General features: G+C 45.0%; 1 protein-coding gene across 5 annotated transcripts in view; it reads left to right on the top strand.

The window, feature by feature from the left end:
* Positions 1 to 23,161, top strand: part of FGF13 (fibroblast growth factor 13) — a 468,684-nt gene extending 445,523 nt beyond the window's left edge. For all 5 annotated transcript variants that reach the window (XM_034649591.1, XM_011226386.3, XM_011226385.3 and 2 more), the window contains 2 exons: positions 20,284 to 20,482; positions 21,754 to 23,161. In XM_034649591.1, coding sequence (XP_034505482.1) covers positions 20,284 to 20,482; positions 21,754 to 21,890 — 336 coding nt within the window. In that variant the 3' untranslated portion in view covers positions 21,891 to 23,161. The remainder of the gene's footprint in view (positions 1 to 20,283; positions 20,483 to 21,753) is intronic.
* The last annotated feature ends 974 nt before the right edge of the window (positions 23,162 to 24,135 follow it).

Below are 24,135 nucleotides of genomic sequence, written 5' to 3'. Positions count from 1 at the left end.
ATTTCTGAAGAACAAGGCTCCATTTAAGGAGGACAGTAAAAAGAAGTCATTTTACCGATAATTGGAGATCGAGCTCAGAGTGTGCAGGGGTGTTTCTGTGAAATGCCATCATGTCTGAAAGGCTTCCGTAGGGGCCACTAAATGCAAGGGATGATTCCGTTCAACAGTGTCAGTCAGGTTGAGGAAATAAGGCCTTACCAGTGCCTGCAGTTGGTGCTTTATTTCCACCGGGAAGAGGCCTGTGTTCCCGAACCAGGATTGCCCAGCCGTCTCTGTTTTCCTGGACGTTGTGCCGATTTTCCAGCGTGCAGAAGAGTGTCTGTCTGCCATCCGTCTTATGGTTTAGTAGTAACTGCACAGAGCATGGTTGTGTCCCCACCACCACCATTTTTTTCCATTTTTACCCTCCAGCATTAAATTCGTGGTCCTCAGGATAAAATAGCTGTTAGACCTGGGTCTGGGGTGCTCTTCCCAGGCAGGGGCTCCTTTCCTGACCAGAGAGCCACGTGTTCTCCAAGATCCCCCAGTGCCCTGCTATTACTCCTTCGGTACTCCGCTTGCCAAACAGTACTTGCACAGCGCCGTCTCCTGTTTCTTAACCAGGCTGTGAACTCTGATGAAGAAAATTGCTACATCCCGTCCACTGCTCTATCCCTAGTTCTTAGCATCGCATCTGAAATTTTCCTGCATGTAGTAGGTGTTCAGTAAGTGTTTGCTGAATGAATGAATTAAGCATCACTGGTACTGAATGACTCCCACAGAGTGGGCGTGCTCCCCAAAGAAGGTGTGCGTTCTCCACTTCCATGCTGAAATCATAGGGTTAGCATAATCAATGTAGGTGCTATGAATCCGTGCAAAGCATTAATACTCCCAGTTACGCTCCACATGTTCACCTGGGGTTGGATGCCGCATCATAGTCCACTTAGGTATTAATTACAGACCCTTTTGATTGGACAGTAAATAATTACCCTTTCACCATCATTATGCAGTATCATGACTGCCTGGCTAAAATCTGCTTGGGGTAGCAGCCCCTAAAAGGCATGGGCACTTTCCCCACTCTCACCGAATTATACAGCTAATCTAAGCTTCTCTTGGTTTCCTTTAACTAGTTGGTAAGATCCTGAATAAATGTTTCTTGCTCCTTTTTCATCTTTACTCTTTCTGCTCCTTTCTTAATAGCTTCCATATATATAGATATAGATATAGATATAGATATAGTGTGTGTGTGTGTGTGTGTGTGTGTTTCCATCCATCCCAAGCAATAATCCACTGATTGCCCAATACTTGGCAAACACAGCCCCTGCCTTCTCTGAGCTTATAATCAAATGGAGGAAACAGATTTGAACTGCTGATTACAACCAAGTATCTCCCCAAGGTCCCCTTTGTACCAGTGTCTGACCACTACCATGAACAGATGACTGTTGCAGAACAGCGTTGTAGCAGTATTCATAGATGTGGGTATGAGCGAAACAACACAAAAGGCCTAGAAATGAGGACTCAGACAAGAAGGAGGTGCACTAGAATGAGACACATTTTTAGTAGTCACTATCCAAAGTTAAGCTCTTGCAATTCATTGCCTGGCAACAGGAAAGGCGGCTTCACTCCTCAAAAGCTGAGAAAGAGCAGAGGAGGGGAAGAGCATCCCCAGAGAAATCCCCCAGGGATTTCTTAGCCAGATGTTTACAAACTATTCTTTAAATTCTGGAAGGTAGAGGATGCTAACCTGTGCTCTAAGGGTGATTGATTGAGGACAGAGAGAAACACAGAATTGACTCCACAAATGAATTCACCTGCTACCACCCCATTTTAGGAACCAAATGTCTAGATCAGTCACCCTGAAGCAGATTTGCTGCTGACTGCTTGCACGAATTGATTGTCAGTGCTGCCGTGGTTTCTACACGAGAGAGATGCGGTGCTGTTAGAGGTGGTCACTGCACTGGCATTTTACTCAGGCACAACGTCCTTGTGCTTTATATAAATGCAAATGTCCTACAGTACTGCCATTTGTTCCTGAATTTAAAACATCTGCTTAGAAAATTCCATACTCAATTATGGGCAAAGCAGCCCTTTACATAGCTTCAACTCTTTATCAATCCTCGCAACAACCCAATGAAGAAGGTACTATTTTTCTCAATTTAAAGATGAGAAAACTAAGGCCGAAGTTCCAGTCCGTGCCCAACGTTACCCAGTTAGACCTGAGTTCTAATCATTGCTCTGCCACTTTTTGACTTGAAAGCCTGTCCTCTCAACCAGTATACAAGGTCACCTTACTATGGAACATAAAATGAAGAAAAGAGTGTTATTCTTTTCTGGGCAGCCATTTGCTACTAGCCTTAGTTAGGATCGTTTATCTACTTTTCCTTTCGCCAGGGTGCTGAAATCAACAACAAACCAAGATGTTTGATTGAAGTGAACAGATCTTAAAAACCAGTTTCCATGAAAAGAAAAACTATGCCCTAATATGCATGTTGCCTCACTCTGTTGCATAAAAGTCCAGGATCAAGTTCATTAGTTTATATCCAAAAGAAACTGTCTTGCAGGAAATACAGCCAAACCTCTTCATTATACCTAGATCAGGGCCCTGAACTTCTCCTGCTGGCTAAACCGTCCCAGGCATTTGGTTAGATAGTTACTTATGGGTCCAGTCATTAGCATTGCAGCGGAGTCCTGGTCTACCTATCCCCTTGCCTCAGGTGGCCGTGGTCATCCGGTGAGTGGACTAGGGTTACACTTTGCATTTATTGCTGTTGACAGAATCAAATAAGTTTATTTATGTCAGATACGGTTCACAATTTAAACCATTGTCTTCTCTGTCTCCTTCACTATGCTTCCTTTCAAATTTTTCCTTTCTCTAAAGAATATCTGAAGTGTGGCACCGAAATATGTTTTCTGTCCCATTGAACTTCCTTAGCAAGTTGTGGCATTTTTTTCTTCTTTAACATCTTTCTTTCTAAAAAAATTTTTATCTTTGTTTCGGTGAGTCGAAGACAAAATGTGGTCCATGGCAAAGAAATGCGATTATGACTTACTTTACGCTCTGGAAAACCATGCCAGACTGAGGTACGTATGTAGCTGGAGATAGCTGAGTTCTGCACGGAGCCATCTAGGCATGGACCGTATCAGGTTTTAAGCCCCCATGAACGACACATCAGAGTTAAACACTATGTCCCTGGCTAACCTCCTCTTGATATTTTAGTGTTGTAATCTTTCTTTAACGTGTTTTAATGAAATCATCAAAAATAATAGCATTCCCTTCGGAAATATGTATTCTTCATTTCTTCTTTTATTCGGTACAGTGAACTGACGTTTCTCATATGTTGAGGAAATGATTGCACTTTCACATATTACCGAGATAAGCCCTTGAAATTTACTAGCCATCGGGATTTGCTGCTTTCAGTGATTAATTACCTGTTGGCCAGCACACTTTTCAAAGGTATTCTTTTTAGCTATTTCCTTTCATCTTGACCTACCCTTTTTTATGAGTAACCTTTCATGTATAGCTCAGGAGTTTTAGTAAAGGTTTATTTTGTTTCTTTCGGCAGAGATGCTAGTTTATTATTGTAATGCAGGTCATAACCACAGTGAAAATGAAAGCCCCAATAACAAGAGGAGCCTAAATATCATTTTATGATAGCTGTAATTCTTTAATACTTAAGCAAAGGTCTTAATAATCTGGAATAATTTGTCCCTTTAATGTCTCGGGCCACCAGGAGTCACCCATCTATTTATTCAGCAAATTTCTATGGCACGAATACAAAACTTAAGGCACTGTTCCACGTGCTGGAATACAGCTGTGTACAACATAGTCCGTGCCCTTGTGGAGCTTCTGTTCTAGAGTAGGTAGACAGATGGTAGATAAACTAATGCGTAATTTGCTTTGGCGAATAAACAAGCAGGATTAGGGGGATAGAGCGTGCTGAGAGAGAGGGACAACTTCTGCATAGAGTGGTCAGGGAAAGGCTCTCTGCGGAGGTGGCATCTGATAGACAAGAGGGAAGGGTTCGGGTGGATATCCGAAAGAAAAACATTCCCGACAGAGGTATCATCGAATTCAAAGGCCCTGAGGTGAGAATATGCGTGGCGTGTTCAAGGGACAAGCTAGGGAGCCAGTGTGACTGACAGAAAGTGCAGAAGAGAGCAAGTGACAGAGGAGCACCGAGAAGTAGCCGGGATGGGATAGCGTGTGGATTTCCCGCCCAAGGCGAGGACTTTGGCTCTGACTCTGAGTGAGATGGGAAGCCGCGGGAAGGTGCCGCATGGAGGAGCGGCATGATTTGCCTTATGTCATAAATTAATATTTTACTACAAGTACAGCTTTCGTGGCACCAGCAGCCAGCTAACACGGTCAGTTAGCGAGTGCCGTCGGGGGGGCCTCGATCTCCCCTAGCCCTCCCTCGCTGGCTGTGCTTGGTTCCACAGCTGCAAAATGAACCTCAGACTTGATCCCAGCGTCATGGGCATTCGCTCAGTGGGTCACCATGGAATTGGCGAGAATGTGTAATTAGTTTAGGCCCTCCCACCCCCACTGCAAGGAGGGAAAAAAAACGAGTACATTCATTTTACTCAGCCATCAGCGATGCAGGAAAAACAGCTCCCACTAAAGTGAGTCAGTAGCATCTTCCTAAACCAAAGCAAGCATATTATGCCTTAAATGATGGCTGTTTGGCCTCGAGGAAGTAACGCACCTTCTAAGCACCTAATTTACTACCAAGCTGTGACTCGGGCTCAGGGAAAATTGAACTTGTTATTGCTTACTCAGAATACAGTAAGCAACTGTGGATAAGCATTGAGACTATTTAGAAGGACAGAGAGTTGATGCTGCTAAGAAGACAAATACGTCATCTGCCGCCATTCTCACGGCTCTGTGTGTGTGTCCATCCTCCAGCGGTTGCTGTTTGCACACCCATTTCTCTGCTTTGCCTATTGGAATTGCAGACGTAATTTGATGTGTTTGCGCAAAATTAAACACTGCAGTTCTAACGGCTTCACACCTGTTTGGTTTGCCTTCTCCTGTTCCTTTCTGATGCTAGAAAATCAGCAAAGTCCCTGACAACCAGGCATGGCCCGATGGAGCCACCTCCAAAGCGATGAGGTTGGAAACGCTCTTAGTGTTTACTCAAAGTATTTGTACTGTCCTTTATCCTCGTCACTTAGCTTACAGCCTCTCTGTTCATTCCTTTGCCCTATGATTTTCAGCAAATATCCAGCTTCTGTAAACATTATCTCACTAGATCAGAATGGCAGGAAGTACAACTTCAATGACACCAAAGTGTTTAAAGCATATTGGTTCTGGTGCGGGACGGTGATTTAAAAATGGGGCCCTGTTCTCTTGCAGGTACTATCACACTGGCAACTTTGGTCACTCTCGTATGATCCCAAAGGATCTGTTTTTAGGTTTCAACATAAGCTATTGTTCTTCTAACCCATCTCTTGACCTAAGACAGTCACGCTTTTTCAGAGTGGGAAATGCTTAGCTCCTGTTGACACTGCACACTTAACTGTAACCGATGAAATGACCAAATGCATCATTTTCAAATGGAAGAAATGCTCAATCAGGTTATCCTCGTAGGAGGCCCTTTTCCCATAGTAGGTCTCTGTCTTGCTGGGTGGGCCACCGTAGACTATAGGAGTCAGTTTGGGTCTGTCGTCTGACTATGAGAACACAGCTTGGGGCACTGACTTCTGGCGGCAGCTCAGGAAGTGCCCTTTGGACAACCGGCTGGGGAAGGTGACTGCTATTCCCAAAGTGCGAAGCACCACGAGTGCCAGCTTCCGGTGCGGGAAGACAGAGCACGTGATAGGCCCTCCAGAAATCCCGGTTGACTTAAACGAGTATCAACCTCATAACATTCCGGCATCTGAAATAATCGGCCTTCGTAAGTCAGCCAGTGATGATACTGCGCACTCAGCAAAACAATAACCATTATATAAAGATGTTGTTGGGAGCAGCTGTGACTCACGGGGCAGATCACACGCTGTGATTCCTTACGCACACTGGCTCCTTTCTGGGGCCAGCACTTTTACCTGCTTTACCGAGAGAACAGGGTGGATTGGTGCGGCTCCTCCGAAAATGCTTTGTTTGCTACGAACCAGCACGTGTGAGTGAATGTCTTCCCTCCTCCCTTGAACTGTTGGTATTTGAGAGTCAACCACAGAACAAGTCCACGTCTCCTTTCTCCAGCGGTGGGTTCCAGAGCGCAGAGAAGATGGGACTGTGGCAGGGAGGGGGAGGGGAGAATTGGATGTCCAACCCACACCGCCTGCTCCCCACAGGACTAACTCCGGTAGAAAAGGAAAAGGCTGTGCATCGGGTCCGCCCTGTCTGCCTGACAGCCGTCACCTCGCCATCAACTGTTTTATTGGAAGTCCGCATTTAACCAGTTCTGCCCAAAGCTAAGTGAGGGAGTTTAATTCTGAGGACTGTGATCTCCCTGAAGGGCTGCATCCTTCTGTTTCTCTTGGGGAAGGAGTGTCGTTTGCACCCTTTTAATGCCGAGGAACAGAGTAGGCACTGTCATGTGGCAACATTCCCAATTTATTTGGAGAGGTTAAAAAAAGAGACGCAGGGGCGCCTGGGTGGCACAGCGGTTAAGCGTCTGCCTTTGGCTCAGGGCGTGATCCCGGCGTTATGGGATCGAGCCCCACATCAGGCTTCTCTGCTAGGAGCCTGCTTCTTCCTCTCCCAGTCCCCCTGCTTGTGTTCCCTCTCTCGCTGGCTGTCTCTATCTCTGTCAAATAAATAAATAAAATCTTTAAAAAAAAAAAAAGACGCAGTCCCACTGCTGATGTGATTCATGGGCACGTGATGCCTTGGTGATACGGTTTCTCATAGACCTGTCACGTGCATTCAGAAGAACCTTTGTATGGAGTCAATATGAGCCATAAGACTCAGTGCAAACACCTTGTGAACGTTTGTCATTTTAGCCCCATCAATTATCTTTTTTTTTAATTTTTATTTATTTATTCCTTTTTATTATGATGATGATATGTTAGTCACCATACAGTACATCATTAGTTTTTGGTGTAGTGTTCCATCAATTATCTTTTAAGTAATATGGACCGCATATTTGCCCGTATAGATTTGTCATCACCAGCCACCTGGTAAAAATGAGCATGAGATAAATAATTGAGCTTTCTTCTATTCAGATAAAATTTCATTGCCCCCTTCCTTGACGCTGTGAAAACTCTTCAGAAATAATCAGTTATAAAGTGCTTTTGCATTCCAGCCAGTGCTGAGCCTGATGGTTTCTGACATGCTGACGTTTGCCTCTTTTTCCTCTGTGTGCTGTGCAAAAAAGAGGTGCCAATGATTAGCAAGGGGCCCCCAAAGAATTGCATGCTTGGTGTGTGGAACCATGACATGAGGCAGCTCAGAGGCTCGAGAAGCGCGGCTCTTTTTTTTTTTTTTTTTTTTTTGAATGAAAACAATCATAGTACTGCAGAACATAAGGAAGAAACCTGGAGGGGGGATCAGTTACATATTCCCTGTGACCCAGCAGCTGCGTCTCATCACAGTGACCATCCCAGCCTCCGAAGCACAGCAGTTGGTTTGGAGGAGACACTCCTCTATTCATAATAAGACAGATCTCTGCTACTTTCGGTCCTGGCCTTACTTCTCCAGTCTGGCTTAAGTGGAGGAATGTTATTGCTAGAGTTGTAGGGGAACATGTGCGAGATTGTGGAAGACCTTGAACACCAGGCCAGGGAGTTTGGAGCTTATCCTGTAGGCAGCAGGGAGCCATTAAAAGATTTTGAACAGGAGGAATGTAAAAAATAGGACTTGATTTGGATGCGTGTTTAGTATAAAAGTGCAATGATAAGATATATTAAGGGAATGTTATGGTTTTGTTCACAGCATGAATATAACTGGAGAATTCTTCTCTACTAGCTGTCTAGTTAGCTTTTACAGCATGCAAATTTTCAGGGCCAGCTGTAAGAGCTTGATGGTAAAAGAACAAAGTAAGAATTGATAATGTGAACGTAATTGTAAAGAGAGGGATTTTCGTGATCAGGATCACTGGAAGCACAGAATGGTAATCATGTTAAAGGGTGACTGTAGAATTATTTGTTATTTTGTTTGAGTTCTTTGAAACCACTTCTATGCTATATAATTACCTTAAGTTTTAAGTGTTCCCTGCAGGGATAATTTATGCATTTTGCATTCTCATGCAAATGCTTTAACAGTCTACGCTGTTGAAAATGAAAGCCGAAAATTATTCCAAATAGGTCACGGTTGTGCAAAGCTTATGAAGTATTAATCATTTTTACAGATTCTCATATTTTAGATTATATTCTTGCATTGTGTTTTCAACTCCAGTAATACTTAGGTAACAAATATTTGAAAATCTAAATTACATATTTTGATAAAGAAGCGTAATTTGTCTATTTCAAAATTTAATGTCATCAAAACCCTTTTTAAAAAATTAATATAAAAATGTTACAGTATCTCGGGATAGACAGAACAAACCAAATTGAATTTAAGCTAAGCTTCTGAAAGCTTATTTATGAATCATGGCTGGATACTTGGTGTAAACACTCCTGAAAAGCACATTTTTAGAATTCAGGCTTGACTGCGGTGGTTTCTCTACAACCGTCATGTGAGATGATGGTGAGAATGCATGGCATCAGTGGTGACGGCACTTTGGTCACAAATAGGGAACCGTTGTCGTGTTTACTGCGACATAGCTATACATCTAAGCATTGCATTGCTCTTATGAAAATATAATCCGCTTCATGATAGCGGCATTCATTCCAAGTGTCTTATTTTAATGAACTTGCACAGGACTTCTCTGCAGTAATCCTCAGTTTCTCAAGAGACCGGGATCTCTTTGTCGTCGTTTTTTTTCGGAGTTGGATGTGTATTACACATAGGAAAATCCCCAGGGAGAAATAGGTTTACTCTTCCGTCTGGCTCCTCTATCAATGCTCACTTCACAGGAGAACGTAACTGGCCCTGGGTGGCCTTTCAGATTTTACCCTGAGCTCTGAGCACAACTGGGAGTTTGGACAGGAAACATTTTTTTCCACGGAGGAAAGATAGATAATTCACTTTCCCACCTTCCCCATGAAACCTTGGTGGGGAGTGCAGGGATGGCGGGCGTTTCTCAAAGGTCACAGGATTATAGAATTAGGAAAAACAAATCATCACACCGACTTTCACTTTTTATTGTCTTTCTGTGTTTGTCCCGCATCCCATCTCTTTCTGTCTCTCTCTTACCAGCACGTGTGCTTTCTTTCTCTCTTTTTCTCTCTCCCTCTCTCTCTCTCAACCCAGACACACAGGCACACACAGACACACACACACCTTACGAGATTGCCCTCTGTGTCTCCTACCCATTACCTACGTCTGCACCTAAAGAGGCAGAAGCCTGGTTTCAGTAAGCGTGCTCTGGGGTCATCCCCTGAAACCTGCTAGGGTAGAGAGGTCACTGGAAAGAAAAAAAATGTGCTGAAATTCAGTCATGAACATTTTGCAGTGGAATGAACTTTTCATGGCATGATCTGGGAGAATGTTAAATCGGCACGTTAGTGGAAAGCTATCTGGCGAGGTGAAGAAAGCAGTGGGCTGAGCCCGGCTGCCGGGCTTAGCCTGAGCTCTCTGGTCAAGCTCTTCCTTCCCAGGACCAGTGAAGGCTGCAGGGTCCTGAGGGTTCTTGCAGCCCCGGAAGCATCCTGAGAGCTTAGGTTGCCTTCACACAAGGACCTCTCACATGCCAACACCAGCTACCTGAACCAGATTCCAGCTTCCTCTAGAAGGAGCTGCTTCCCTGCTCTGGAGTCATTCTCCAGAAGGAAGTGTGAAAACCAGGTTCCAGTGTAATAGCATCTCTGGTTCCATTTTCTCAACAGTAAAAAAAGAGTTCTTTAGAGAGAAGGGAAAAAAATCTACCCAGATCCATTATAATCGTTACCTTTGTTATCGTCATCATTATTCAGCTGTCCCTTACCTGTCACTTGAACGCCGAAACTGTTTCAGCAGTTGGAGAAAACTTGAAAACTAGACACTGCTGAAGTATAAGGTGCTGTTAGATTTTTCAGTATTGTTGTTATTAGTAACCTACATGATGAAAGTAGAACCAGCAAAACAGTAGTTTAGAACAAAAGAAATGAGATAATGATGTTGTACTTTCTGTGGCATAGTAATTAAAATGAGACATGCAAATGTCATTTGGCCCATTAATACTGGATTATTTTACAAATCTCTTTAATATCATGTGGGTTCCACTGATACACACTATAGTGATGCAAATTTTAGAATCTTAGGATATTTTAAGCCCCAAATTCAAAGCTCATGTATTGTTAGCCTTGAAAAGGAATCACTACTGAAAGGAATTCTCGTGACTACGCTTAATCTGTTACATGAACCCCTCCCAGAAGTGGAAAGGTGCTTCTCTCCTCATTTGTTTTCATTGACAACTGCTAGTTTACTTTTTAAGATTTTATTTATTTATTTTAGAGCACGTGCAAGTAGGGGCGGGCAGAGGGAGAGAGAAAGAATCTCAAGCAGACACCGCTCTGAGCACGGAGCCCCATACAGGGCTCGAGTCCATGACCCTGAGCACAACCTGAGCTGAAATCCAGAGTCAGACACCAAACCCGCTGAGCCAGCCGGGCGCCCCCAACCACTACTTTTCCTACCAGTTTCAGGTTGGGGTGGTGAGGATCCTGCGTGTTCTTATATATCACACGAGCTGCAAATGAAGGCGAAGGAAGGGGTCCCCTAGCCCGTGAGCACACACGCATGTGCTCCCCGCCTCGCATAGCCTCTGCAGTCCCCATTGCGAGGCGCAGAGTGCGGGCTCCTCTCGCCGGCTCAGGGCAGAGCACAGGTAGGTTGCCTGAAGTCGCAGATCTGGGAAGGGCAAGAGGCAGGTTTGAAGAGAGCTCTTCGGGGTTCCGAGAGGCTGGGCACACGGAAAGGAGGAAGGGCTGGACCTTCAGCAGATGTTGGAACGGTCGCTTAGAGGAGAATTGACCTCACAGCTCTCGTCTGTCTGCACAGGGACTGTTCGTGTGAAAGGACACACCTGCGGCCAAGTTTAGAAAGAACGGACTTGTTAAGGGCTTCTTTCTTGTGGTTTTATCGCCTGGGACGTGGGAGACTCCTCTCTCAGGCCAGGGGGATGTAGTTAGCACAGAGAGCTGCCATCAAGATGAATTAGATGCACGCAGATCATTACACACACACGGGGCCCTCTCGTGGTGCTTGGCACACAGTAGGTGCTTGGAAAGTAGTGCTTCGGAGTGAGTTCTTCCGTTTGTGTCTGGAGTGAATGAGCTGACTTTCGCCCGTTCACACTTGTGGTGAGTGACTCTCCGTAGCATCCTCTCATTAGCTCCTTTCGAGGGGCGAATGAGAGTTGGAAAAACGCACTGCCTGCGTAGAAATGTGGCTCTCCTTTCAACTTCCTGTCCCCGAAAGTAATTTGCAGGTGCAGTGTGACGTGGCGGCCCAGTAGCCCCCTGTGACACCTTTCTCCTGCTTGGTTTATAGATGAGGCCTTCGCACCTTGCCCTGCGCGTCCAGGTTTCACGTGTGCGGTGCATAGCACACGTGCATGACTCGCATTCGAGCCATCAGTGTTGTCCCGCATCGTGCTCCTACCTGTGCAGGAGGAGAGATGAGCAGGCTTCTCTGAAAGTCTTTTAAGAAGCAGACTCAGGCCACCTACCTCACCAGAGTTTTCTGTTTGATCTATGAGGGAAGAACCTTTCTTCTTTGCATGACAGTTCATCGGATCTCTGGGAAAAGTTTTCAGGGTCCCCAGGCTTTGAATTTCCAGACAGGAGCTTGCAACAGCCACTTAAACAGACACAGCCTACTAAGCGTATTCTCTCGCTGCCTACAAATACTTCCCAGGTCATTCTCTCGGAGACGGATTTAGATCCCACTCTGAAGTTATTACACAGAAGAGTACCACCACAAATGGGCAAGCACCGTAGTGACAGAATATGTGCCCAATGGGCACAGATTAATTCTAGGAAGCAGCCAGAAGACAGGGACGTTTATTTTTAGAAATCATATCTGATATCTGATTTCCCTCTCAAAACACATAGGTCAGCCGTTCTAGAGGGAAAACCAACATCCAGAGTTAGTGCACATCATAGACCCCCCCCCCCAAAAAAAAAGTTTTAGGGAGTTACTCGGCGAAGAGAAGTGTTCTTCCCTTGGAAAAAAAATACTTCGCCACAGACCTTTGTTCAACAGTAAATCTAGTAAGATTTTAAAATTAATGTGCTGGTCACACAGTCTCTCTGCAGTGGGTCTTGTAGAAAATGAAGGATGTCTTCTGCTGCCTAATCGCATTGCCTAAACATTCTGTATTCTTCTGCAAGGGGTGGGTCACACTGAGCCTGTCTTTGAACCAGTTACACAGCCTTGGAGACATGGGGCCCATCCATCTTCCTTACACATCATAGCAAGTTACTTCCATCTTAAAACCTATCTGCTGACCAGGTTTGGAGCTGAGTGAGGCCCTTGGATCACATAATTTTTCTGTCGTGACATAAACAACCCCTCTGAGGCTCTGTAAGGGATGCATTGTTTTTGTTTTGTCTCCTGCTTTTTTCTAGCTTATTTCAGCGTTTACAAAGATTAAACAAGTCTCAGGCGCCTGGGTGGCTCAGTTGGTTAAGTGTCTACCTTCAGCTAGGGTCATAATAGGATTGAGGCCCACACCAGGCTCCCTGCTCCGTGCGGAGTCTGCTTCTCCCCCTCCCTCTGCTCCTCCACCCCCTGCTCGTGCTCGCTCTCACTCTCAAATAAATAAATAAAATCTTTAAAAATAAAAAAAAATCGCTTTATAAAATTTGGCAGTCTGGGTAACCCCTGGCATGAGACTGCCTTACAGAAATATATGAAAATCCAGAACAGGCAATACAAAGGACTAAATGAACTCCAGGCCTAAAATATGGTCAGATCTGTGCCCTGAATCTGTTTTAATCAGGCCATGGGGGGCGCCTGGGTGGCACAGCGGTTGGGCGTCTGCCTTCAGCTCAGGGCGCGATACCGGCGTTGTGGGATCGAGCCCCACATCGGGCTCCTCTGCTGTGAGCCTGCTTCTTCCTCTCCCACTCCCCCTGCTTGTGTTCCCTCTCTCGCTGGCTGTCTCCATCTCTGTCAAATAAATAAATAAAATCTTTTAAAAAAAAATCAGGCCATGGATTGACAAACTCCTTAATTTTTTTTTTTTTGGTCATTTTGGTTTGTGAAGAATTGCAAAAAAGCAATTCTGTGCTGGCATATTTTGTGGGGTCAACATCAGATAAATCAAAGTATCTGTGAAATAGCTTGGAATATGAAAGTGCCACCAAGAAATTTCACTGTAGCCAGATAAGGGAAAATCGTCCCAGAGCCATTTTCTTAATTATAATTTGCATTTCTTTACAAACGATTGCTAAATAGCCCGTGTCCTTTGGAGTCGTTTTGTTGCATGGTGTTTCAGGAAGCCCCTTTGTAAGCTTCTTTTCTGTAGTGCTGTGGCTGGAAGCACTGCAGCCCTTGCAGCCTGCTGCATTCAGAGATGAAAAATGAAAGGGGCGAAACAGTTTTCTGGGAAGCAGGCTTGGAGGAAAGCACTAAACACGAAGAGTAACACATGTGCAGTCTTAATTTGGGGGCCGGAGTTATATTCTCCCATGTTAATAAAACATGTATAAGCAGACGCTTTATAAATGGATTCCGGAGTGAAGAAGAACCTTGGAAAGAAACGAGAATGTATTTATTTTGCCCTGGTTTTCTGGGCATGTATTTTGAGAAGTCATCCCACATTTCCTGTTTATGGAGCTCCTTTCACACACCTCCTCTCATTGGATCCTCCTGCAACAATCCAGTCAGGTCAGCAGGACTGGTAGGGTTTCCCCCTCCCCCCTCACCCATTGTAACAAAACTGGAGGTAATAGAGTTCAATTGAAATGTTGGGCTATTTGCAGACCCAGAGAGCAAGAATAGAAGTTTAAGGCCCCTATCTTGGTTATTAACAGGAAATCTCTTTATTCTTGCTGCTGAAGCACTGTTTTGTCTTTATTAATCCCGCCTGTCTTTCCCCCTCCTTCCCTCCCTCTCTCCTCCTTCCCTCCTGTCCCCCTTCTCTCTTTCATCCTTTCCTCCCTTTCCAGTGTTCCAAGTTGGATGTATCTGTAGGCCCCCTTCCCCCCTTGAGCACCTGCTGTCCCTGGCCTCGCAGGCAGGTTCTGACTCGTCAGTGTCTACTGTAAACCAGTCCTCTCTGCACAGTGTGCCACACTTTGCCTTTTCCTGGATCCATACATGGGAGCTTCCAAGCTCCCTTTGTATGTTATTCCGTTCTTTTCTTTTTGTCATCCCATGTGTATTGACCGTGGACTGTAAGCCAGGCCTTATGCTAGGACCTGCCCTCAAGTGTCTCACAGTCTAGAGGATATTTGAACAAATCCATTGTCTGTTTATCATCAATAATTTTGCTTAGCTATAGGGCACCGAGTGGGTATCGATTCCCTCTCCTCCAACTCCTCGCTTCCCATTCTTTGATCTTAATAATAATGAAGTTCATTCACATCCAATATACCCTGGGAGAGAACATCGAAGTTCTGAATATAATAATTAATCCTGGATTTTGAAATCACTGATCGAGGGGAGACCTATATAGAGAATATAGGTAGTTACAGTGTCACTCCCATGGGTCTGATTTATGTTTTAAGAATCTTTTTTTTTTAATTTTTAACAGAGTCTAATTTTAATTTGCATATTATTTTCATTACGCTGGGGAGTAACTGACGCACACGAGTCAGACGTGCTTAAGTAACCTGCTAACTTTAAATCTAGAAAATTAATTGTCATCCGAACACGGCTCAGAATTAGAAGAGTGACCCTTGCTTTTGGCAGTAATTGTTAAATTAATTGGATTGTCAGGCTACTGAAAATGTGGCTGAAAGACAGGACCAAGTGAGAGGATTAAAGGGAGAGATGAGTAGTTACAATATGTTTATAGAACCCACTGAAAGGAAGAAGTCGTGTTTTACTACATTCATTTTTTTAAGTTTCTTTAAAAGCCCACTCATGTATCTATAAACTGTGTTTGTTTCCGTGTTCTCTGGTGCCTGATTTACAAAGCGTTATGTGTGAAGAAGACAGAATGTATTGAGAAATACTCCTCTAGAGCGGGATGTGTGCACTTAGCGTGTGCATCTGTGAAAGGCTATGCTGGCTGTGCGACACTGCTGTCACGAGCTTCGTTCAAGTCCAAGGGCTCAGTGTTGCCATCTGATGTATGGACGACCTCAGTGCAGCCCAATTAAAAAATATTTCTCTGGAGAGAAATGTGTTAAAAGGAAACATTTACAATATCCTTGGCAATCCTCAGAGCTCCCCATCCTGCTGATGTACAGACTCCAGAGCTGGAAATACAAAAGCAAGGGGGGGAAATATGAAAAATCTGGCACGGAGGCCCGTGTTTGCCGCGTGACTTTAATCAGAAAGGCGTTTTGTCATGGCGAGTGTATCTTGGTTTTTTGCAGACGCGTTTAGGGCACTGAGATGACATAAATGACGGACAGGTGTATTTTACTGTCCCCTGTTCGGTTCCGGTGACCCAGGGTGCAGGCACACAGCCCCCGCCGGGTGACACGGCCCCTGCGTGGCTCCCCTCCACCAGACCACCCCAGCCCGCGCTGCTGACCTGGCGTCTACTGCACCCTCTCCGGCCTTGGCTCTTGGTACCAGGGGCAGCCCAGGGCCCGGGGGCTCCTTCTGACCCTCAGAGAAAAGGGCCATTTACACGGGTCCAAAGCCTTTTGTTCCTGGGGCAAAGATGCATCGTGGCTCGCCACTGGGTCTGGGCATTATTTGCATATAACCAACATCACCGAGGGTGTGAATGCCTTGGTCCTCACCTCCCAAAGTCTGCGTAGAGGTCATAAGCCCTGGTTAGGATGGCTGACCACGACCATTTGTGGCTGTAAGTACGCTCTAGTACGTTCTGGGAACGTGATGTGGAGGGTTTCAGATGTTTTCTTCTCATCAGTGATAGTTCAACCTCCAAAAAAACTATTTCGTCCTTAATAGTGAGTAAATTGATAAAAAGAAATGGTAGATTTTGCTCCCGGATCTGCTCATTCTGCATAGATTCTTCTTCTTCCTTACCCAAAATATAATCATAACTAACAGGTATGGATTCCTTAGATAAAAAGGTTCAATAGCCACTGAGAAAACAACTAACCTTGAACTTCAAGGAGAATAGAGATGATAATACGGAGGAGATTTAAAGACAGATTGATTATTTCATGAACTAAAAAGATGTTATTCCTCTGGGAAAAAAAAAAGAAACAACTTTTAGGAGAAATCGATGCATAAGAAGTTATAAGATATAAAGCACCTTTTCTTTTGTCCTCCTGCCAAGTAACTTCTTAGCAGCCGCACGGGGAATGCTTGGCATCTTTTGAAACCATTCGTTCATTTATCGTGATAGCAGATTTTTATGTACCACATATGAAATCCAGAAGAGTGATGCTGCCTCTGTTTAGCGTCTGCTGTGTGTCAGGGCCACGATGGTACCTCGTTCAAGAGCGCGAACGATCATCTTCACGTCAATCAAAGGAGGCTGATCCCTCGCCATGTGTCCACCTGGCATCCTCTGGCTAGGGCTTCCCCGATGGGGTCAACGGTACCCCTCTTCCCTTTGCTAGTCCTTCCTGTGTTGGGTGGGATGTTCACATTTTTCCGCACGGGATAAAAATGAAGCCTCTTCTGCCTACTCATTCCAACACTGGATAAAATGACAGTGTCACACACAGGGAACAGAACACTCCTCTGGTTGCTTCAACATTCTTTTTTTGGCCTCATTTTCCTCTCTACTGAGTTTCTGAGTCCAAATTTAGTGGTGATGACTAAGAAATTGCCAGGATGTGACAGAGCGTTCAGTTCATTGAGTCCTTCCTTGCCATTTTTCAATAGTTGTAACAATCGCCAAGTTTTTCCTCCTAATGTTGTAGGTGCCAGTATCTGTGTAGTATCTGTTAGTCTTAACAGATACGAAGTCGCTCGTGCGGGATCTGTCCGTGCAATGACAGCCTCCTTCTGCAGACAGCCAATTCCATATGGTATTAAGGAAGTTCCCTGCAGACTTTTCACTGGGTGGTACTTCTGAATCCCGGAATTCCTCAGACTGAAATCCGAATCTCTGAAACCCAAATCCTATAAACAAGAGCTGAGTGGCCTGCTGCGTGCTAGGCAGTATGACCGGCCGTTTGTGAGAGGAGAAGGTGGGTTCGGAAAATGAGACACGTTCCCTGCCGCTCATGCATGGGCCTGAGTCCCGGGGCCAGCTAGAGATGTGGGCAGGGCTGCAGGGAGCGCAAATACGCGTGGAATCGACCCCAACTGAGAGAGGTCCTCTCTCCGGGCTGGGCCGCGAGGGAGGAGAGGAAGGCCAGGAGGCAGGGGGACGGAAGGATGACATTCAAGCAAAGGAAATGAGTGGCCCCTGGAAAGGCACAGAGACGCACATGACCCCGTGGCAGGAGCGTGAGGCTGAAGGCAGGGGAGTGACTGAATCGTGGAGAATTGTAGAGGCCGCACCAAGTTGTTCTTACCGTAAAGCCAGGCAGAACCGTCCCAGCCTCCGAAGGAAGGGAATATGCTGTAGCAGGGAAACGTGCTAGCACTGGGGGGGAACCCGGGAGGAGACGACTACAGCGGGCCAGCGGAGAGGGCAGAGGGCGCAAGCTAGACGGCAGCGGGGCAGATGGAAGGTGCAGATCACGGGCTGGACGGGTTTGTGGATGATGACCTTTAAGGTCTCCGGAAGTTTGCAGCTTGAGTGGCTGCCGGGGTAGGGTGCCGGTGGATAATTACCGAGACAAAGGGGACCCGGAAGTGGGGGTTCGAGCGACTGTGGCTCTGTGCTTCAAATAGTATCCTTCCCCTCTTTCTGTTTTGAATTCCTACCTGCCCTTCAAAGCTCACCTAAAATAACACCCTCTGTGAAGCCCTCCCCTCCACAGTCCCCTAGTCAGAGTGAAACTGGGCTTCCCCTGTTCTCACGAAACACCCCCTTTGTGCCTCCCGTTCTGTACTTAATGGCAGCACACCTCGTGTCCAAATCATTTGGGTATTTGGCCAACTCCTGCCAATACATGGGAAGTTTCCTGAGGCAGCTTATTTACCTGTGAACTTCAGCCACCCAAGCGTATAGTGGATTGTCGGAAACTGCGTATCAACGAATGAATGAAGGCTGCCATCACACGGGATGTCAACTGCAGCCCTTTTTGGGGACCTGCCTCAGCCGTCATCCCCTCCCACCATTTGGGAGTCGGTCATACAGTATTTCTGTGCCTACACAGATTCACTCACCTCGATCATACATGTTGTTCACCATATTTAGTTTTGAATGGTTTCTGGCTCTTTATGAAAGTAAAACTCACCCTCCAAGGACGAGATTTTTTTTTTCCCAAATGGTGATTTCGGGCTTTTTTAAGATTTTATTTATTTGAGAGAGAGTACAAGCAGGGGGAGCGGGAGAAGCAGACTCCCCATCCAGTGCGGGGGCCCAATGTGGGGCTCGATCCCAGGACCCTGAGATCCTGACCTGAGTTGAAGGCAGATGCTTAACCGACTGAGCCACCCAGGTGCCCCCCCCAAATGGTGATCTCATTCCCAAAGAATTTCGGCAACATTCTTTGCAACTGTCCTCATCACTAGAAGACATGTGGAGACTTTTAGTCACATTTCTTTCTAGGCGTACATTGGATTTCCCTGTTGAGAGTCCCACAAAGGGGAGTTTTCACAGCCTGTAAATGGAACACCGGTTCCTACATGTGATCGTTGCCTTGGAAATACATTTCTTTTTGCACAGGTTGAATCTGTGTGAATCTTTGGAGGGCTTACCAAGCCTGCCCCGAGGCTGAAATAACCCCAAAAGATGACTCTAGTAAATGCTGTGGGGGCCAGATTAGGAGAATTGCTGAGCTTACGGAGTAAAACAGATCTTGTGGATTCCCAAAAGAAAAGAAAACATGGCTTAACTTTCAGAGAAAGACTGCCTCATTTGGGGAAGCTGTCCCTCTTTGTTGAAGTGACTTCAGATTGTCTTGTGCACCTGGTGTGCGTTGCTTAGAATATGAAAGTGAAGGATGGTAGGAGGTAGGACCATGGAGGCATTGTTCAGAAAGGGCTGGTGTCCAGAAAGCATATGCTGTTTTTACAAGGTTGTTTTCTTTTTAGGGTTTTATGAGAAGTTCTTCCTGATTTAACATCTCAGCAAGTTAGCAAATATCTAAAATGGCTTCCTTGGCGCCACCATCATATGTCATTCAGCTAGCATTCTTCTCCTTGTCTTCCACTGCAGATGGACCCTCTGCTGCTCCGTGGACTCCTTACAGATTAGAATCTGCTATTCGTTTCATTTGGCTTACAAATGGCCACTTTTAATGGCTGTTTATTTCATACACACAAATTCACAATACTTGAAAGAAGGTTTTCAGTTTGTTGTGTTGGGTTTTTTCCTGAAGTAGTCCGTTGGGTCGGGAACCCTTCATTTGTGTGGACAAATCCAAAGAAAACATGGGCAAGCTCATGGCAGAAATCCCATTCCAGGGTTCAGAGCCCCCTGGGCTGCTTGCTCATATCTGCTTGTAGAATTACTGTAAATTCCTTGCTTCTCTATTGATTTGCTTGTAAACATTACTGTAAGGCAAGGACGAGGCGAGGGTAGAATTTTTTTTCTTTTTTAAGTCAAGGTCCAATGATTAAAAAACAAATCAGTTGGGTTTACCTAGAAGCAAAAGGTAGCCTTTCTTTGTAGGATCCCTCTAGAAATGTAGGCAGTCGGTAATGTCACACCGTAACACAGATTTGAGCCTCAGGCAGTTGACAATTATAGTGAATGGTAACTGGAGAACCTATGAAAATTAAGTAGAAGGACCAAATGTTTATTTTCTCATATTTAATCCTGAAGGGAACAAAGCTCCGTGTGACAGCTTCATACTTGTCTTTTCAATCTTTAGCTCTTCTATTTATCCAATGTATTACAGTTATGTGGCTCATTGTAATTTTTCCATTATCTTATTACAAAGAGAGCTAATCATTGATCAGTGGCACTTGCACTTAGGGCTTTTTCCAAAGCATCACGTGAAATGTTATATATAGTCTTGGTTTCCAATGATAATAGTTTATGCTGTTAAAATAGAGCACCAGTCATACAAGCTTGAACAAGTGTGTCCTAAACTCCTGAAGGACAACACCACAGGTTCCCCATGAAGTTCAGAGCTATAAATATTGAGCTTTGGTTTATTTACTTGTCTTGCCAGGAACATTTTACACCTGAGTGCAAATTCAAAGAATCGGTGTTTGAAAATTATTACGTGACGTATTCATCGATGATATACCGCCAGCAGCAGTCCGGCCGAGGGTGGTATCTGGGTCTGAACAAAGAAGGGGAGATCATGAAAGGAAACCATGTGAAGAAGAACAAGCCTGCAGCTCACTTTCTGCCCAAACCACTCAAAGGTAAACTTGATATGCTAGGAACTGTGGATTAGACGAGTACCCTTAACTCCGTCCTTCATCGTGCTTCTCTTAAGTGGAGCGTAATTCTTCCCCATTAAAGGCAATTATACAGAAATTTAGTAACATTTTATAACACTTAAAACATTAAGCATTGACAATAGCATCCAATCTTCGGATTTTAATTTTCCCAGAATACATCTATAGATAGTAACACCTTGCTTATGGGGGAGCAGCTTGATTGCTAACCCAGGACAGCCAAGAACCCCAAATCCTACCAAAACAGTTCCTGGACAGAAACACAGACGCTCAAATGTGTGCACGCTTACCACTTACAGGGAAGCTCCCTGGGCCCTCTTGAAGGGCCCAGAGATATCGTCCCAGCGGTTTCCGTTCCCAGTCTGTCTTGCAGTCATTATTGGCAGGTTAGTAGCAAGTTGGAAAGGGTAAGGGAGAGAGATGGGGCGCAGAAGATAAGGATGTTAGAAGTAGCTGAGAGGTGGTAGAGAAGGGATAGAGGACGTGGGCAGAGCAGAGCGAGTCCTCCAAGAGGTCACTGGCCTGGGGTTAGAATTGAGGTGAGAGTAGCAACACACCACCCTGTCGGATCCACACAGCACTGCTCAGCAGCCCGTGTTCTGTGGCCAGACTACTTGGATTCGAATCCCAGCTCCCCTCTGTCCTAACTGGGTGGGCATGGCTGGATTATTGACCTGTGCTCCTCACCTGTAAAATATGGGTAGAGCACCCAAGTCACAGGATTCTTAGGGGGATGAAACGAGGTAATGCCCGTGAAGCCCTCAGCAGTGTCTAGTATGTCGTAAGTGTCAGCTAGTAGCGCCGCCCACAGCCCGACGGCAGTACTGTGTACCACTAACTGCATTAAGCCTTGCACTAAATATTTAGACTCTTGCACACGTATCCTTTTGAGCATGATAGGAATCAGTGTTTTAAAACGTTTTGGATGTTAATATTTGGCTTGCACAGCATGTTGTAGTTTATATTTAAACTTCCAAGAGTGTTATTAAATGCATTTTTCATTAATGCCCTCATGTATATAACCGTAAGTGATGGAAATGAGGCATTAGAATTCTCCGCACACTACCGCACCAGAGACTAGATCTCGCTCAAGCCGAGCCAGTCTGTTCTTGGCAGAGTCCTTGGAAGCAGCGTTTTCCCTAGAGCAGGGAGGCCTCGTCGCCAAAAGACAAGCTGAGGGCCAGCGCGGGGTGCGCGCTCAAAGGCCTCTGACCCGGTGTTCCTCTGCTTTGCAGTGGCCATGTACAAGGAGCCGTCACTGCACGACCTCACGGAGTTCTCCCGGTCTGGAAGCGGGACCCCAACCAAGAGCAGAAGTGTCTCCGGCGTGCTGAACGGAGGCAAGTCCATGAGCCACAACGAATCAACGTAGCCAGTGAGGGCAAAACAAGGGCTCTGTAACAGAACCTTACCTCCAGGTGCTGTTGAATTCTAGCAGTCCTTCGCCCAAAAGTTCACATTTATCAATGACGTTCACCAAACAGGCAGAGTTCACTAGTCTCTCTGCCATGACACCTTCTTACCATCCATACGAACGCCCCATAATTTCAATTGAGCTTGTGCAAAAGAATGCCAGGCGTTATCAGTGAACTAAATCCTGGAGAAGGACTGCCCAATTTTCTCATGATCTCACCTGTGCTTTGGGGATGACAAGCCAAAAACATTTCACAGCACTAATGCTGATAAAAATTTGCTCTCCAACCAAGAAAATTTAAAAGACCACAACTGCTCTTCAAAAACAAAACAAAACAAAAAAATCAAAACAAAACAAAATTAGCTGCTTAAATGTTTTGTAGGGGCAAACAAAATGACGTGACCTGTGTTGTTTTCTTGGCTTAATGTTTTCTATCTACGCTTGATTCAGACGTACAACTTTACCTTGGTATAGTACAACTCTATGATTTCTGAAATTCAGTGGTTCTATTGACTCTGTCTCTTAATCCAAATCAACCAAATTCAGGGTTGAATCTGAATTGGCATCTCAGGCTCAAGGTAACAGTGTTCTTGTGATTCTACCAATTTGTTTTTTATTAGATTTGTAGTGTATTCTGGTCAAGTTTGTGCTGTATTCTGTGCATAGAAATTGAGGTGTATTGTCAACCCCAGTCAGTAAAGATTACTTAAAGAAAAAAGGTTATCCTCAAGTGTAGATTTCTCTTAATTCCATTTGTGTTACCGTGTTTAAACTATTGTTGTGGCTTCTTGTATAAAGACAGGAACTGTGGAGCTGTGATGTCGTCCTTTGTGTTGTTAAAATAAGAAATGTCTTCTCTGTATACGTACGAGTCCTGTCGTTGTATTTGGCATGTGAATATTGTGTACAAGGAAATGTTAAGACTGGTTACCCCTAAACAACATATACTTATACTTGCTTCTGGAAAAGTGTTTAAGACTTAGCTAGGTTTCCATTTAGATCTTCATCTCTGTTGCATGGAAGAAAGTTGGAATCTTGGCATAGAGTTGCATGACATGTACGATTTTGTGCATTAATAATTGTTAAAATCTGTGTTCCAAAAGTGGACATAGCATGTGCAGGCAGTTTCCTGTCCTGTGCACAAAAAAGTTAAAAAAAAGTTGTTTAATATTTGTTGTTGTATACCCAAATACGCACCGAATAAACTCTTTATATCATTCAAAGAAAAATCCTTCAACGTGTATTGATTGTTTATCACGTGCCATTAACTGTCATAGAAACTGACCCTAAACATTGAATTCAATACACGTTGAAACTGTGTCTGTGGTACTAGTTTTTGGACTCGGGCTTCAGATTGGAACAGAGAATTCTCATTCCCACTCAGTGATGGAATTGTGTAAATGAGACCTGTGTTCTAGTATCCTCTCTACCACTCCACACTGGCAGTTCCCCTCTCCTGTGCTCGTTTCTCTCGGAGGAGAGAAGGCACAAGACTAAATATCTAAGGGCTTTTCCAGCTCCAAAGGCTGAAGGAAGACGTCAGCGTTCTCAATGTCAGTGACTACACTAGCTCCCCAAAGCTGCCATCGCCTGGCAGTGCAGGCTTCAGGAATAGTCCGTCTAAGAAGGAGAGAGTGGAGGAGCAGGTAAACACATGGTTGGTGCTTTCCAGGGCGTCCATCAAGTAAAGTGACCGGGGCCCCGGGCAGCATGCTTTCGCACAGAGGGGAGGCTGCCGGCTTCTGAGATGTCTGGGCCGTCATCTTGCGATCGCATCTTAAGCCCCCACCCTGCCTCATCCCTCCTGAGCTCTGAACGCAGGAGCCTTTGTACTGCGGACCATGAGCAGAATCACTCAACCCCCGCCCCTTAGTAAGTCCCACAAATCTTCAGTCCGTAGAGAAAAGTAATACATTGTCTCCCTCTTGTTTCAAGGACTTTAAGGTTTGGTTATCGACTATTTTGGTTGCTGCTTTTGCTTTCTCATCGTTCAGAAATAGCACAGGTCTGCCGGCGATAAACAAAGCAGAACGTCGGTGTCTCAGGGAACCCTGGCATAAATAAAAAGTGGTCATAATACCCAGGAAGAATCTGTTATTCCTAGCATTCTCTTTGAGCTGTTTCAAGTTGTTTTTAACAGAAAGTGGTGCTTCAATACATCAATAATTCAGTAGCCATCAAAACAACCTCCCTACAAGTGAGG

This window comes from Ailuropoda melanoleuca, chromosome X, assembly GCF_002007445.2.
Source record: "Ailuropoda melanoleuca isolate Jingjing chromosome X, ASM200744v2, whole genome shotgun sequence".
Taxonomy (NCBI): Eukaryota; Metazoa; Chordata; class Mammalia; order Carnivora; family Ursidae; genus Ailuropoda; species Ailuropoda melanoleuca.
Note: the sequence above shows the minus strand (reverse complement) of the source record. Positions and strands in the feature narration are given on the sequence as shown.